General features: G+C 34.3%; 1 protein-coding gene across 6 annotated transcripts in view; it reads right to left on the bottom strand.

Annotated features, from left to right (window-relative positions):
- Window positions 1-17045, bottom strand: part of LOC128216734 (protein kinase C delta type-like) — a 55604-nt gene that overhangs the window by 11688 nt on the left and 26871 nt on the right. For 2 of the 6 annotated variants that reach the window (XM_052923387.1, XM_052923388.1), the window contains exons 4-16: window positions 15787-15983; window positions 14198-14258; window positions 12174-12194; window positions 11866-11883; window positions 10564-10593; window positions 9229-9391; window positions 7500-7531; window positions 7209-7294; window positions 6795-6924; window positions 4531-4685; window positions 1784-1939; window positions 951-1124; window positions 521-612 (exon numbers count right to left, since the gene is read on the bottom strand). In XM_052923387.1, coding sequence (XP_052779347.1) covers window positions 521-612; window positions 951-1124; window positions 1784-1939; window positions 4531-4685; window positions 6795-6924; window positions 7209-7294; window positions 7500-7531; window positions 9229-9391; window positions 10564-10593; window positions 11866-11883; window positions 12174-12194; window positions 14198-14258; window positions 15787-15983 — 1315 coding nt within the window. Of the gene's footprint in view, window positions 1-520; window positions 613-950; window positions 1125-1783; window positions 1940-4530; window positions 4686-6794; window positions 6925-7208; window positions 7295-7499; window positions 7532-9228; window positions 9392-10563; window positions 10594-11865; window positions 11884-12173; window positions 12195-13858; window positions 13880-14197; window positions 14259-15786; window positions 15984-17045 lie in introns of all 6 variants that reach the window. The other 4 variants (XM_052923390.1, XM_052923389.1, XM_052923391.1 and 1 more) reach the window with 4 other exon arrangements.

Genomic DNA, 17045 nt, shown 5'->3' with positions numbered 1-17045 from the left:
AGTAACATTTGTAATAGTTTCTATATATTTGAATGATTTTTCTAAGATATGACCTAGTGACCTAATTTTCGATCATAAGTGACCCAGTTTTAAATACATCCAAGAGTTTGTCAAGGAAAACATTTTGATAAAGTTTCATGAATATTTGACCATGAATAATGCCTCTAATTTGTTCCAATGAATTTTCTAAGATTTGACCTAGTGACCTAGTTTTTGACACCATGTGACCCACTTTTACAAGTGGTCAAGATATGATCACGGGGGACATTCTGACAAAGTTTGAACATTTTCTGATAAATGCATACCAAGATATGGTTCCGGACATACGGACGGACGGAAGGAGGGATGGATTGAAGGACGGACAATGCCAAAACAATATCCCCCTCCCGAAACCTTTGATTCGGCGGGGGAAAAAAACTGTTAGGCATAAAATCACAAATATTACATATGACACTTACTTAACATAACAGTTAAATTGATTAAATCTATAAAATGAAAATGAGAAGTTTGTGTGACTTACTGAGCTCTAGGCATGTCAAACTTGCCAGACAGCTGTATATGGAACATCAAATCACCGCCGTTCAGATACTCCATTACAAAGTACATGTGACTCTGAAATATGACCACATCATATAGATAAACTTCAACATTGATATAATATATGCATTGTTCATGTGTCTGTAAAATGACTTATTAATGTTTGCAATATTAGACTAAGTCAACCTTGACACACCCTTTCTCTTGAGCGCAACTGGAAATATTTGCCATTAAGAGCTGTGCAAGTCTTTAAAATTAAATCAAGAAAGTCGATTCTTTTCTCTTGTTTGTTCAACAAAACATGTTGGGCAAATCTAAGATTCTTGTTGAAAGAAGTAAATTAGTAAGAAAAGTTTTCAATCTATGCTCAATCATTTGCAGACATGCTAATGAAAGTGAACACTGTTGCATACTGCAGTCTGGAAGGTACTGTGTAGATGTGTCAGGTAGGGGTGCTTAACTCCGAGGGCTAGCACCCGTTTCTCAATCATCGTACACTCGACATCGTCATCCTCCAGTACCACATCCTTCTTCAACACCTTTACTGCATAGAATGTGTTTGTCCCCTTCAGCTCTGCTAACAACACCTGGAACACAACACAATTTGTTAAAGGCAACCTTACATACAAAACATTTATAAAGGGTGTTTTCAATGTTGTCTTATCTATGTTCTTGTTAAGTTGTCCATTTAATATAAAACATTTAAATTCTATGTTGAAGTAAATGACAAAGTAAATATCAAATCAAAGATGAACTATTACTCCCAAGTAAGATTTAACACATTTAATACAATTGTTTTAATATACCAAAATGATGAACAAATGTCAAAAACATCGGTTCTTATAAAGAATACCGATTAATTTGAAATAAATGTGCAGAAAACACGTTTTTTCTACGTTATGTGACGATAGTAGATCACAGTAAATCTATTTGCATTCACCAAATATCTAATATTTTTGCATTTCAGCTATTAAAAACACGGTTTTAATATTGTTATCAGTTATTAATATTTTCCATAAGTGCATTATTTAGTAAGAAGTTGGAAGGTTTATCACTCAAAATTTATGTTTGTTATGCATGTGTATGTATTGATTTTGAATAAAAGTGTCACTTTAAAACTTGAAATAACTGAGAAGCAATCCCTTTTCGAAACACAAGAATGGAACGCATACTCTAGACAATCACATTTGCTCTCATTCTTCAAATACACTAGCAAATAACTTACTTCTATATTTATGGCACTTACCTTTCCGAAGCTTCCCTTGCCGAGGACCTTGAGCATGTTGAACTGGTCTGGGTTGTATTTCTTCTTGGGTGGGGGTGGTGGAGGGCGGTCACGGTTCTCTTTGTCCCAGACTTGCTCGTATCCCTCATCATCTGAGTCATCATCAAACTCTTTGGGCTGAAATACATGCCATATGAGAGACAATGCAAGGTAGAAACACTGACGACCGAATACATGACACAAAAACAAAATCTAGTTGGGCCTATGAAGGTCCTCATCTAACTTTGTAATCTGCAATCCACACATGCAATCACACCAGACTTAATTTTAATGTCTGCAAATGAAGTCCAATAAGAAGTACCGGGTAGAACTGGTATGATGGGGAATATAATTCTGAATACACAATGAATGAGCAATGATCTCAATGTTACAATAGCCTGATAACCTTGTATAACATAGTGACTACTGTGAAGTCATTTCATGGTTTTCCGGAAAAAAGACAATTTCATGGTTACTTAAGTTTGTGGATTTCAACTTTTTTGGAAAACAACTACAAACTAGAGCTGTCACAGGAGTGACGAATACCCCAAAATGCCGCCTGGACACAGGAATGGCAAACCATTCCTTTGAAAAGAGGCCATAACTCCAAGGTTACTGCACACTGCATCTTCTTTTATCATGCATGTATTGTTTGTCCGGAAACCGTTTTTCTATTTTCGTAACAGTGCACAAAAACCTTTACTCCACTGGCCCCATTTTCAATCACAAGCATTGTCTTCACAGAGGCTGCCTATACAGCAAGTTTCATCACAATATCTCATGCCCAATTAAAGTTATGAAGCAGAAACCATTTTTCTATTTTTAGTAACAGTGACCTTGACCTTGGCCCCACCAGCCCCAATATCGAACTTGACCTGTATCTTCTGATGTTACACCTGTGTACCAAAAAATGTTCAAATCTGTAAAGCCTTTCATGAGTTATCGTCCGGAAACCATTTTTCTATTTTTAGTAACAGTGACCTTGACCCCACCAGCCCCAATATCGAACTTGATCTGTATCTTCTGATGTTACACCTGTGTACCAAAAATTGTTCAAATCCGTTTAGCCTTTCATGAATTATCGTCCAGAAACCGTTTTTCTTTTTTTAGTAACAGTGACCTTGACCTTGGCCCCACAAGCCCCAATATCGAACTTGACCTGTATCTTCTGATGTTACACCTGTTTACCAAAAAATTGTTCAAATCCGTTTAGCCTTTCATGAGTTATCTTCCAGAAAATGTTTATCTATTTTTAGTAACAGTGACCTTGACCTTGGCCCCACCAGCCCCAATATCGAACTTGACCTGTATCTTCTGATGTTACACCTGTGTACCAAAAAATTTTCAAATCTGTCAAGCCTTTCATGAGTTATCGTCCGGAAACCGTTTTTCTATTTTTAGTAACAGTGACCTTGACCTTGGCCCCACCAAGCCCAATATCGAACTTGACCTGTATCTTCTGATGTTACACCTGTGTACCAAAAAATTTTCAAATCTGTCAAGCCTTTCATGAGTTATCGTCCGGAAACCGTTATTCTATTTTGAGTAACATTGACCTTGACCTTGGCCCAACCAGGCCCAATATCGAACTTGACCTGTATCTTCTGATGTTACACCTGTGTACCAAAAAATTTCAAAACTGTCTAGCTTTTCATGAGTTATCGTCCGGAAACCATGAAAACCGACAGACTGACCGACCGACCGACAGACAGCCCGTCCGACAGGCCGACCGACAAGCTCACTCCTATATACCCCCTCAAATTTCGTTTGTGGGGGTATAATAATCAAAACTGCGATCCTAAATCGTCAGAAAAATCATCACGCACCGAGCTCTTGCTATGTATCATCTATGTCACACTTTCTGACACTTACTATAAAGAGAGCAATGCCAATTGTGGCTTGATCAGTTATAAATGGGTCATAAATAAATATTTACCAACATCAAGGATATAAAAGGAAAGCCATTTAACGTCAATTAAATATTTTTGCTATCCTTGTAAACACAGTTATGGTGTTTGATTTTGAATAAAAAATACCAGCAGCTGGATACAGGAAGAGAAACAACTAGTGTGACAACATGTGCTGTAAATGTGCCATGTACTGTTCTTATGTCCATAGTGCTTAGTATTGTATTCTTTGTTGATAATTATTCATGTAATGTTAAGCTCATATTAGTTAAATATTTATTCCGTTCAACAAATAAGTATTTAACGTTCACTCATTATCTGTGCTTTTAGTACATATGCAGCTCAGAAATAATCATTTAAATATTTGATTTGATGAAAGAAACAAAATCAGGTGGTGGCTCTCAAACACAGAATGAGCTCATTTTACATGTGCCGCACAGGAGGTTGATAAACAACTTGTTTTAATGTTCCTGCAATGTGATGCCAAAAACTGAATGCATGTACTAAAAATTGACTTTAATTTATCAAGGTTGGGGTTAAAGAACATGTAATATAAAACATATTAATAGTAATACAAACAATGAATGGTACATTAGTCATACAAATTGAATGACCAACCATGTATATTCATGTAAACCATTTTGCATAGACAGTATGATTTCAGAAATAACGGTCAACATTTCGTTGGGCTCTTGAATTTGTGGATAAGCCAACCCACATAATCCACTAAAATTAATGTCTCCTGAATATCTATGATTTTCACAGTATATCAATTCGCTGCAAATGAAACAAATAGAAGGAACTCTTTGTTCCCACACTCACAGCTCCAGGAGCAGATTTGTCTGGGGAGACTGAGGCTCGTCTTTCATCGCCGGTCTTCTTCACCTGTTGGAGAACCTCAGCGAACAACTTTTGGTTCACCCCGCACAGGTTCGGCATAAAACGCTCACACTTCTTATGGCAGTTCACACCACACACTGAAATATACCAGCAAGAAAACTGTCATAATTACGCCTTAGTTATTATATAAAGCTATTATTTGTATGAGTTTGAAATGATGGCTTATAAACACAATAAACATTAAGTTTCCTTATAAATACAATACTAAGACCAGATATTTAAAAGGACAGATAAATGGGCGACACGGACAGTCAGTAATTGCTTAATGATTCCCTACAGGTGGTCAACCAGAAAGTGTACCTCACTTTTTTACTTATATCGCTTGATTATACATATATGAGAAATTAACAGAAATACCTTCAAGGCAAATAAGCATTCAGCTTCGGCAATTATAACATGAAGTTATACTAAATACAGAAATATGCATAGGTTTTGTGAGAAGATTTTTCCAATTCCATTACAGAGAAATTGATTACAGTGGACTCTTCCCTGGAAGGGACACAGACATCAATTTGCAGCTGCTATTCAGTAAAGCAGATGATGATAACACCATTCAGGTTTAATTGGTGTTTCTTTAAATAGCAATAGCTGCCCATAAGAAGAACTCTGACTCTTTTTAGCTACTGTTTTTTTCTATTTTCCTTTCAAAAGCTTGCTAATTTTGGTGTAAGCATGAGTTGTATTTTCACCATCTATTTTCAAGCTAAACATTGCAAATATAACTGTGCATGTCATTTCATACTATTCCAAATAAAGTCTCACTTTAACCCATTACTATATTCATTGCTGTTAAGGTAATAAAACTATCTAATTTGTTCCTTAACTGTTGGTTATGTTTCATAACACTCCCAATATAAATGTTCTATGGATTCAACATCATGTAATAGACTTGACCTATCAGATCATATCTGTAAAATTGGTAAAAGTATTTACAAGTATGACCATCTATTGCAAACGTAATTGTACAGCAATTGGCCATATGATTTTTGCTACATTTTAATTACCATGCCAATTATGAATCCGTCTTCACACCAAAGGGTTGTCTTGCCTTCCAATAAAGGTGTGCAAATTTGCTCAAATCACAGTGACCTAGTGAATTTTTGCTCTCAAAACATTCCAAGGTAACTAACAAGATTTGTTTTTCTTAACAATGTTGAAGATGCCAATTCTTTTGATAATCAAATATTCAAGTATTTGATCGAAAAAAAAAACCCCTCACATTTGAATTATATCAATTTTGCCATTTGTTTGCAGTTAATATTGACACATGGTATGAATATGTTACTAAGTTTCTGCAGAAATGGTGCAGTGTAACCGTTCCACCCAAAAGACTTCAAAATGATTATTTCATATTTAACTTTCTATTGTTTTTATCATTTCTAACAAAGATTATTTCATTTGAAAGAATTATGTCCCAAATTAAGGTCCCTAATCACACACCACGGCTCATATATAAGATAAAATACATGACATATTGTGTAGTGTTACCTTTTAAAAGGACCTGTCAATTAAAGAACATTGTCAGTATTTATGTGACCTTTGGGAGTGAATAAGACCTGCTTTGGGAGCATCCCCAGAGATATACACATTCACAAACTCCAAATCAATGCCTCTGTTTCTGGTACTAACATGACATGAATGGACCATTTGATAAATTGGATTTTCTGAGAAGAAAACCCCAGGGATCCTGCAAGTATCCCTAGCGGAATGAAGGTGGATTATTTTGAAATAAGATCTCTCAGATCTGACAATCAGCTATGGTAAAGTTACCAAACCACTTGGAAATAATAATACCCTAGTATGCTAGATATTTCATATTCCATATTTCATTTAATTCCTTTTGAAGTCTATGTTTAAAGCATAAAAGCAATCATTATTATCATTAAATTATTTTCTATTAAGCAATAAAGGCTTACACCAGAAAAGAACAGCTATTAATGTTAAATATAAACATAAAAGAAAAACGATACAACACACTGACTGTATTAAAACAACGAATTTGTGGTTCAAACTATTTGGAAATGCAGTCTTAGTAGTGATTTAGGTGTAAAATGTGTTCAAAAAACGTATAAATTAATACCAGAAGGTAGCAGCATTTAATAATAAATATATTCCAATACCACTTGGAAGCTTTTGGCAAAAGCCCCACAAAAATGCTTCAAACAGAACCATGAAGTATTGCTGACCTTGACATTTGAGTCCCTGTCTGAAGAGTCCGTAGAGCAGGGTACCGCAGTGGTCACAGAATGTGGGGGACATGTAGTTGTTCACCTTGAACTTGTGTGGAATATCAATCTTGAACCGCTCTGTCAACATCTGTATAAAATTTATCAACATGTCAAAAAGGCACAATTAAATGTGTTCAATGTTAACAACAAATCAACAAATTAATTCATTTAATTAACCACTCTCCTAGACAGGTTACAGGCCACATATATAGCAAAACTAATGATAAAATCTTCTGTTTCTTTATGCTTACATTTTTTACATGTATGTTTTTGCAACATCAAAATCAGAGAGACAAAAGATGACGAAAATCCATAAAAACAGCAGGAATACAAGTAATTACTGTTCAGCATTAGAACTCATTCAATTATAACCTTTGTTTCGCGGCTTTCCTTGGCACTGCCTGGACACTGGCCAAGGATCTGGTGGTGACATTTCTTGTGTACGGCGCAGTTGCACACTGAAATGACAGTAACTACGTATTACCAAGCTCCATAGCTCCATATACATGAGTGAAAGAGACACCTGCTTGTATTTTACCATATCACTCTTGTCAAACAATCATGTTTTTATACTTAAATGCCATTAATAAAACACTGCAAATCACTGTGGAAAGAAAAAAATGAATCAAGAACTATAATCAAAATATATCTAAATAGCCTTACCTTTGCATTGGTAACCTTGCTTGTTAAGGCCCCTAAAAAGAACAAACACATATTCTGTACATTACAAGTCATGGAACTTTAAGGAACAATAATCTATAAAATGGTATTATAGTACATGAGTTAGTTATTTATGCTGTGACTTATATGAGTATTCATTACCAAACTTAGTAAAAGATACCTAGTAACCAAAAATGTTAATATTAGAAAACTCTGGTAGAATTATGATTACCAAATACCCTTATAGGCCAGAATTATCAAGTATTCACTCTCTCGATATTTGGTTAAAGTAATTGTATTATAGCACAATAGTGCCTGTCTTGAAACCTCTAGGGAAAGTCTACATGTCACATTAATCCTTCCTATTGCCATTGATAACAATTCCTAGGAGAGATGTAACCTTTTTACAGAAGTAATTCTGGAGAGGTATAGTGATTTCTACTACCCAAATAATTTGTCACTATGTTTTATTCTGTTCATCGGTACCAAAAAATTTATTTGTTATTATAAATCATGGATTTTCAGGACAGTATTGCTATATTAATGTTAAATAACTATCATTTTCAAGTTGTATGTGCATATCAAACTAGAAAGATTGTATTCCATTTAAATGTTTATACTCCAATGGATGCTATGACCCCATTTGTTGGGCACATCCATATTCATCAGGACACTATCACTGCCCATTTGTTGGACACATCCATATTCATCACAACGCTATCCCCCCATTTGTTGGACACATCCAGATTCATCATGACACTATCACCGCCCATTTGTTGGACACATCCAGATTCATCATGACACTATCACCGCCCATTTGTTGGACACATCCATATTCATCAGGACACCATCACCGCCCATTTGTTGGACACATCCATATTCATCAGGACACTATCACTGCCCATTTGTTGGACACATCCATATTCATCAGGACACCATCACCGCCCATTTGTTGGACACATCCATATTCATCAGGACACCATCACCGCCCATTTGTTGGACACATCCATATTCATCAGGACACCATCACCGCCCATTTGTTGGACACATCCATATTCATCATGACACTATCACTGCCCATTTGTTGGACACATCCATATTCATCAGGACACCATCACCGCCCATTTGTTGGACACATCCATATTCATCAGGACACCATCACCGCCCATTTGTTGGACACATCCATATTCATCAGGACTCTATCACCGCCCATTTGTTGGACACACCTATATTCTTTAAGACGCTATCCCCTATTTGTTTGACACAACCATATTCATGAGGATGCTATCACCCCAATTTCTATTTGTTTAGATGTTATTTTAAACAATTTAGAAACATCCATATTCATCAGGATGCTATCACCCCCATTTCTGGACACACCTATATTCATCAAGACGCTATCACCCATATTTCTATCTGTTAAGATGTTATTTTAAACAATTTTGAAAAACAGTTTTTGTAATCAAAAAATTTCAAAGCATATTTTTGCACTGGTGTACAACTCAGATTAGTTAGCACATGCATTGTTTTACTTGTGTGAAAACTTATGACATGCATTCATTAAATATTGTTCACAAGCCAATAAAAAGACAAACACTCTATCAAAAGAAATTAACTCTTGATAGTAGCATATAAAAGCACTATATTTTTCAATGTGGCTTGTGTTAGCTTATGGCAATAACCCCATGAAATGTATCCAACATCGCGGTCTGACAACACTGCAAGTCCATACCAGCAAAAGTCATTGCAGAACGCGCAAAATGTAGGTTGTCTGAAGAACTTTGCGATAAACTGGTGACCCCTGACCTCGTGAACCTTCTGCTGCTTAATGGCACCCCGACGTCGGGTGATACCCCCGCCCTGCTGCTTCTCACTGTCATGCTCCTTTATCTGTTCTGAAATCACCATGGAGACAAACGGGTTATATCTGCGTGGAGCAGGTCATATATAGATATGACATACACAATATGTCTTATATTGCTGTACAAAAGAAGGACCAGACAATATCAATAATTACTTATTACTTCAAATCTATTGTTAATTTAGTACAGGTGTACACTATTGTATTTGAAAAATTAATTTAAAGCTAAAAGAAAATGTAAATCACCAGAAGGCAATAATGCATTACTTCTGCCAATATAATGTATGGTTGTTGTCTGTATTAACTATAAAGCTTAATATAAAAGTTGATTAAAACATACAAAGGAAGCTGATATTTAGTGCTGTAATTTAACAATATATGTGACTCCATATTAATGCCATTTTGTATATTCGGGTAATCAAAGCTTATACATGTAAAAGCAATAATTTATACCATAAGGGACATATAATTAATGCCTTTCAATAACATGGTATGTTTATGACACAGAGGATGGACTTTTCTCAGTTGTTGTCTGGCTTTGACATTCTCCTAGAATCCCAGTAACATCCTCCTTCAGATACATATTATAGGTTCGAAGCAACAGGGGGACAATATTGAGTTTATCAGTAAGTTATTAATGTAGAAGCTACATGAAGAAAAACACTCAACAATCATTGACACACAAAAAAGCATCAAGCTCATAATTCACAACACTTACTGACTGTTATTTGTTGCTTAAATCTATCTGAATATTAGTTTTTTTATTATTGCCAATTGATTTTGTTCTTCCTTTTTCGCGATGTCACAATGACCTAAATGACATGATCTCAAACCAGTATTGATTTCTATGCATATGTCATCATATTAAGACAACATGTTAACAGTCAACAAGACCAGCTTACTTTCTGCTAATTTATGAATCACGGTTTTAGAAAGTCCCTACTAGCAATATGTGATTCCAATAAAGACAGATGTTTCTTTTGCAAATAAAGCCAAGCACCAATGAAGGCTTCTTGTTCCAGAAAGTGCAAGTCAAAAATATGCTGTATGGTGTCTGACATACAAGAGCCCCTTGAGTGAGTGCAGCACAAAAAGGCAGGAAAGGGAGGAAATTCTGTTTGAACAACTGGCTATTAGAGGAAAAGGCAACAGTAATGTTATGTTCTAGCAATAATATCTACAAAAAACATAAAACACTTTTATTACTTATAGAATTCTCCATGCTTTCTCTTGAACCTTCAAATTGAAAATAATTTTAATTAAATAAAAACAGTTCATGATACATAATAAAGTATTTTGTGGATGTCTTCATTGAGAGAGATCATTCAGTATTTTTGAGTAATTTTAATAATTGAAGATTTGTAAAAAAAATGTTAGAAAATGTCAGCATGAATTCAATCTTTAATTTCTGTAGATAAAATATCATCATTATCACCATTCATTGACTTAAATTAGTCAGCAGAAAAGGTGGCAATGTTGCTAACCCATAGTAGAAGAAGACTGAATAACTGCTTAGAAAGAGCATTGTGAACAAAAATCTGTTATTTTTTTCTTAATCTAAAAATGATAACTACTTACTTAATCTCAGTTATAGGTTTTGCTATTGATGTGCATATTGCCACTTGGAGGGCACACTGTTCACAATTGTAAACTAGGAGCGAACGTTTTTAGTATACCTACATTCTGTTACCTCTTATGATATCTGTACCAAGTTCCAAGTTAATATTTTGAATACGTTTTTAAGTTATGGCCAATGCTCAAGTTTTTGTACAACAATGATATCAAAGCTGTGATAATACATTGATATTTCTTCTTTTAAGAGTTCTATTAAATCTGCAAATTATAGTTTTTCAAGCGATGTTAATGTCATGTCAGTTTTTATTAAGTGTGTTAAAAACCACAGCAATACCAATTCTTCAATAGTAGTTATCAAAAATTACAATTATTATGATAAAAGTAGGTAAATGTCCTATTAGATGCGCAAACCCATATGCACATGGTGCCTTTTCATTGGTCATTATTATGATATCTATGAAATGAACATGACCAATGCTTAACTTAACTCTAACTTCTGAAAAACTCAAAAAATTCAATTAGTTCCCTTAAAAACATTTGAGGCATTTGATTTTAGCTGCTGATTTCATGCATTTAAACTAACACCCTATCATATAATTAAGGTTACACAACACTTACATTGAAAAAAGAGCTAAGCATTTCTCAATTTTATATTAAGAACACTGCTGAATTGGGAAAATCAGGTTCTTGCTTTGCGCGCAGGGTTCTTTAAAGATAACACACAGTGCGTCTAATAGGACATTTATGGTTATAACTTAGTAAATGGCTAAAGAACAATAATTTGCAAACATATCAAAACATGATGTGTTCTAAAAAATGGATATGCTGAGAAGGTGAATGTATGACAAGATGACCTCAGGTATGTCAATTAAAGGTCATCTATCTGACTTAATTAGTATGATTAGAAAAACAAAAGTCAGAAAAAAAAAGTACTTTTCTCCTCTTTACTTCCTGCAAAACAAGAGTACTGGTAAATATGGTTCCTCTTTGTGATATTATGATTACATAGTTGAGCTCCAGGCTGGATTTTATTGATATAAATCATTTATTTATTAATGCTTTTGAGATATTCTATAGATACAAAAGAAAAAAAAGCAATTACACTAGAAATGTATAGAATTGTTATATGATATATCAAATCCCGCACATTTGCTTGTCATCAATTGATCCCTCATTCATTTTTATTGATGCTGGTTATATTATGTGCTACTGCTACAACAGGAATGTGGAACTAGGTTTACCTTTTTTGGATCTCATAACCTCTGGAAAGAGAAAAGACCACAAAACATATACATCAGCATATGGTAATAAGCAAATGAGCATTCACATCACACACACTGCATACATGTACAACAAGAAGGCAGTTATATTCAGGACTTTGTCCTCTTTATTCTGGGCATTGACATAATTCTACTTTTTAAGTCAAGGTCAGATAAATGACCGCTTTTCAATATAATATCTTAGAAGTGCCCTTTCATCCTAGGCTACACTATATCACTTTTATGTGAATTGTTTACTCCATTTTCTGAAACATAGCTACCTATTTGAAACAAAGAAAGCCTTTAAAAACAAACAATTAAACTTCATTCACCTATTGGTGATGAATTAAGGAAATATATATACAGCATGTTTGAACAAGTGCATCTTTCCATAAAACAATCAAATGAACGACTCCTTGTATTCAGGAAAAAAAACAACAACAAGAATGCCTATTGTTTTCTGGATCATTCCTGTAACCATGGCATTTCCATGGCATTTGGTCAGATTTCCTCCACAAATAAACTTGGCCGAAATCTAATGGTCATACATTTTCTTTTTTATATACAATTAGGATGGTAAAGGTTCTTAATATTAAGGTAACAATGTTAAATATGGAGTTTGTTGACAATTAATCTGGACATACTGATCAGACTTTGCCAATAATAATAACTCCCCAAGATCTTGTGGCCATATACATTGTGTCTTATGTTTTTCTTGTTCAGGTGAGCTAAAAACTTGAAATTTAAAATATAAAATTTAGCTTTCGGCACCGTCTTCCAATCCTTTCGGTCATAAAGCAGATAAGACAATTAAACATGGACAGTATGGTCTGAACAGATTTACTTAAAAATCAGAAATATGATATTTGCAGAGATGTATTATATTCTTTTTTGTAATCTTTCCCACATAAAAATGCAATTTGATAAAAGAAGATAATTAATTAAATCAACCCCTTAATAATTCAAAATTTCCTGCTTCAATAGATCATAATAACGGAGTACATATGCCTGAATATAAACTGCCTTTCATGCAGGTTTCAATGTAAAGAATAAAAGAGTGTGCAATCATTGTTTGACAGCACAAACAAAAAGTACTGGTACATCTTTCATACATCCTACTTTTCTTATTTTCAACTAACAGATGAATTTCACAAAATAGCGGAACATGCTGACAACAAAAAATGAAGAATTAAGTTTCAAGATGCAAAGCACATGCTTTTTTCAGCTGTGAAAATCATAGCTTACGTTGATTTATCAGTAGATCTCTACAGACTTTTGTTCAGGGAAAGTTTATGCAATTTCAGGCCATGCTTGATCAGGCTTGTCAGACTTGACTCCAAGCAATAGTGGCTTATCTATCATGATCCATATTCAAACACATTAAGTTTGACTCTAAATGTGTTTTTTGGAAATGAAAGATGGCAGTAAGGACACAAATCAATTCCCTTGTATATTCTTAAACTGAAAGACCTTAACAGACCCTATTAAGCCAGCTGAGTGATGTGAGTGAGGGTAAAATATCCCTTCTTGATTCTTAGTTGTATGGCTTTAATCCAAACATTAAGTTAAGCCACCTGGGTAATGAAAGTGATTGGAAAAAATGACATAAATTGTATCTGCCTTTGACATTTCCATGGAGTCAAACACTAACATATATCTCAAATTACCATCTTGTCTCTCTTCTTCATCTGTATTGAAAAATACAATTTTATTTTTGTTGCCATGGTTTCAGACTTGTGTTATGATTTTAGAAATTTTACTTTTATCTTTAACCATTTATATGTCCAATGATCGCCACTAACATGAAATTGCATGTCAGTCTTATCAAAATGTGCTAATGATACAAAAATGGCACAACCATATAATGAAATGGCTTTACAACAAATTAATCAATTTCCACTTTACACTACTTGTTCAAACTCATATTTGTTTATGATCACTTATAAACACATTTTATTTGCCCTGGTTATGTTACAAAGGAAAGACGGGTTCCAAATGGTGCCTACCTTCATTTTCAGTGAAGTAGCGAATCTGGCACTGTAATCGGCCAGATGGCTTCAGGTCAAGCTGCAAGTAAAAACAAAGCAATAATTGATATTCTTACATAAATTGGGTAATTAGGGGGATCGGAGACAAAATAATAAAGATTTTTTTTATTTTCTTAGTATAAGTTAGTTGCTAAATTGTGGGACATTTGGGTTAACACATTCACTGCTTGATGGACAAATTGGGCATTAGCTTGCCTGGCTAAAAGAAACATTAATACAATAAAAGCCAAAATTACACAAAGTAATTCTACAATCTGTTTAAATTATATGATATGTAAGTACTTTTAAAAAACATATTGAAAACAAACCTTTCAGATAGGAACAAAACCTGGGCACAAAGAAACAAAATGTGTCTGGTATTAACCCCACACACACATTTCTCAAAGTACATCATGTCTAACTCTGAGATTAAAAGTTTAATTTATTCTCAGAAATACCAAGAAATACCACTTTTAATATCTTCACAAACTATTTTTTTGTTGATTTAATGAAGAAAAATAGCGGAAGGTTTACAATATTGGCTTTATAAGGAAATCATTCTAATAAGTATTAGCCCTCTAAATTTGCGTGGCTATACAGCAAGAGCCTAATCATTGTTCTTTTACTAGCAATATACAACTTGTAGTCATCAGAACTCAATAAGTTCTGCATACTTCAGTGTAATTTACGATCAAATAAAACAATTCCCATGTGGAAAATGAGAAAATTCACCTTTGGCAAACAATAAATGAGTCCTTGTCTCCCATTGCAGGCTGCCAGGGAGAGTCGGGAGGCAATATTTTAAATACAGTTAACCATTGAAAGGGACTCGCTTATGTTTTAGGACTAAAATATTAGTTTTCCTTCTTAATGCATCTGAAAACACTTTTATCAGTATTTACTCTATAAAATCAAAATTGCAGAAAATACAATTATAGCATAAAGAAGTTTTTTACTTTTACTTGGGTACGAAACCAGGCCAGTTAAGTCAAGAAAAAATTAGAAATCTGACAACTTAATCACTTGGCCAACAGACCTTATACAAAAATGACAGATATTTTTACCTTTTAACAATACATTGATAACATCATGTGATATATGATCAACCAATCATGCAACAATAAAGCCATTGTTAATACTAATGAAAATTTGGTCTTTAAGACAATATTTGAGCAAATATCAATATTTACTGAGGGGGTTCGAGCTTTTTGTATCTTAAGGGTTAACACTCCTAATGATTTGCCACACAAAAAATGTGCATTGTACAAAAACATGAGCTAGTCCCTTTAAGTGATGTTATGAGTTTGTAGTATTCATTCACTTGTATTTTTTTCTGACTATTCTTGAACATATGCCACTAACTAATGTTTTTTTTGTGGTCTGCTGATTATGCCAGGATGATCACTTAATCAACAGACATCAAAAAACTATCATGGCAAACTCAAACATTCTCTTTCGCTCTGAAACATCATTTGGGTAACAATTATCTAATTTTGAATATTGTTTTACTCAATGTTATCACAAATTCTAAGCCATGCTCCAACATATTCCTATGGTATAGCACATACCCATGCAGTAACAATGGAAGAGTCTGTACATTTGTCCGCGAGAGCCTTGCCGCTCACTGTTGTGTCTGCAAGGAACTTGTTCGGTCTCTCCATAGCGATCATCTGGATTACACGCCCCTCATACAGGTGGGCGTCAAAACAAGTATTCCATTCAGGATAGATTGTCTTCTTGCGCTGCACTAGCTGTATGCCACGACCTATTCAAGAGGACATATTAGAAGATATGGACTAATGGGACATTTATAAATCATGTTAGTTTGATATATTTTAACATAGCACTTCTAACAATTATCCAACAAGATACCGCTATAGGGTAACTGGTTAATCCCCACAACATGCATTTCTCATGTATATGATCCACATCCTTAACCATCAGAAAGGAAGGTATTGTTTAATTCTGCAGATGGCCACAAGTGGCATCAAAATAATCAGCATTTACCACCTATTGCATCAAATAATAGGCATGATTGAGCAGTCATTGATTTTGGTTACCAAGAACTGTAGAAGATTCATGGCTGTCTTTTAAAGAAACATTTCTGTCAGTTTTGAACACTGTTGCTCCTGTTAAGAAAGTCAGACTAAAACAAAGAAGTGAACCATGGTTAGATTCTAACATTCTGGAACTCATCAGTCAAAGAGATGCTTTTTATTTCAAATTCAAAAAATACAAACAGAAGATGTTAGATAAATATCGTTTTTACAGAAACCTTGTTCAGAAAGAAGTAATTAAGGCCAAATCGGAATATATGTCGAACAACAGGGCTTTTTCTATAGTATCCACGGGTCCGACTATCGGACCCATTCCCAAAGCAAAATATAAGATATTTTTCCCAATCTTCAGAAAAAAATCCCAATCCCAAAATTTTTTTTTTTTTTTTTTTTTTTTAGAAATCTTTTTACCTGTACTGGTTCATTTTCAACATCCTAATAAATTATGTGATGTGAAGTTTTTTTGGTAATTGAACTCAGAAATCATTGATTTTCATCACATTCAGAGATATGAAATATTATCTGTCATGATTTATTGCAATAGATTATAATTTACACTCCAAGGATTGATATTTCAGCCATTGTGGGTCTTTTAATTAAAGGGAAAATATGCTAATATTAAATCATTTCCTAATTCACAGGAGACTAGACAGCTTTTTCTTTTCACTGTAAAATTTCCCAATTTCCGCATTTTCACGACGCAAAATTTCCCAAAATGTCTAGGGTCTTTTTCCCAAAATGGGCAGAAAAAGCCCTGCAAGCTGGAAGAA

This window comes from Mya arenaria, chromosome 14, assembly GCF_026914265.1.
Source record: "Mya arenaria isolate MELC-2E11 chromosome 14, ASM2691426v1".
Lineage (NCBI taxonomy): Eukaryota > Metazoa > Mollusca > Bivalvia > Myida > Myidae > Mya > Mya arenaria.
The sequence above is the reverse complement of the archived record's forward strand: the minus strand, read 5'-3'. Positions and strand labels throughout refer to the sequence as shown.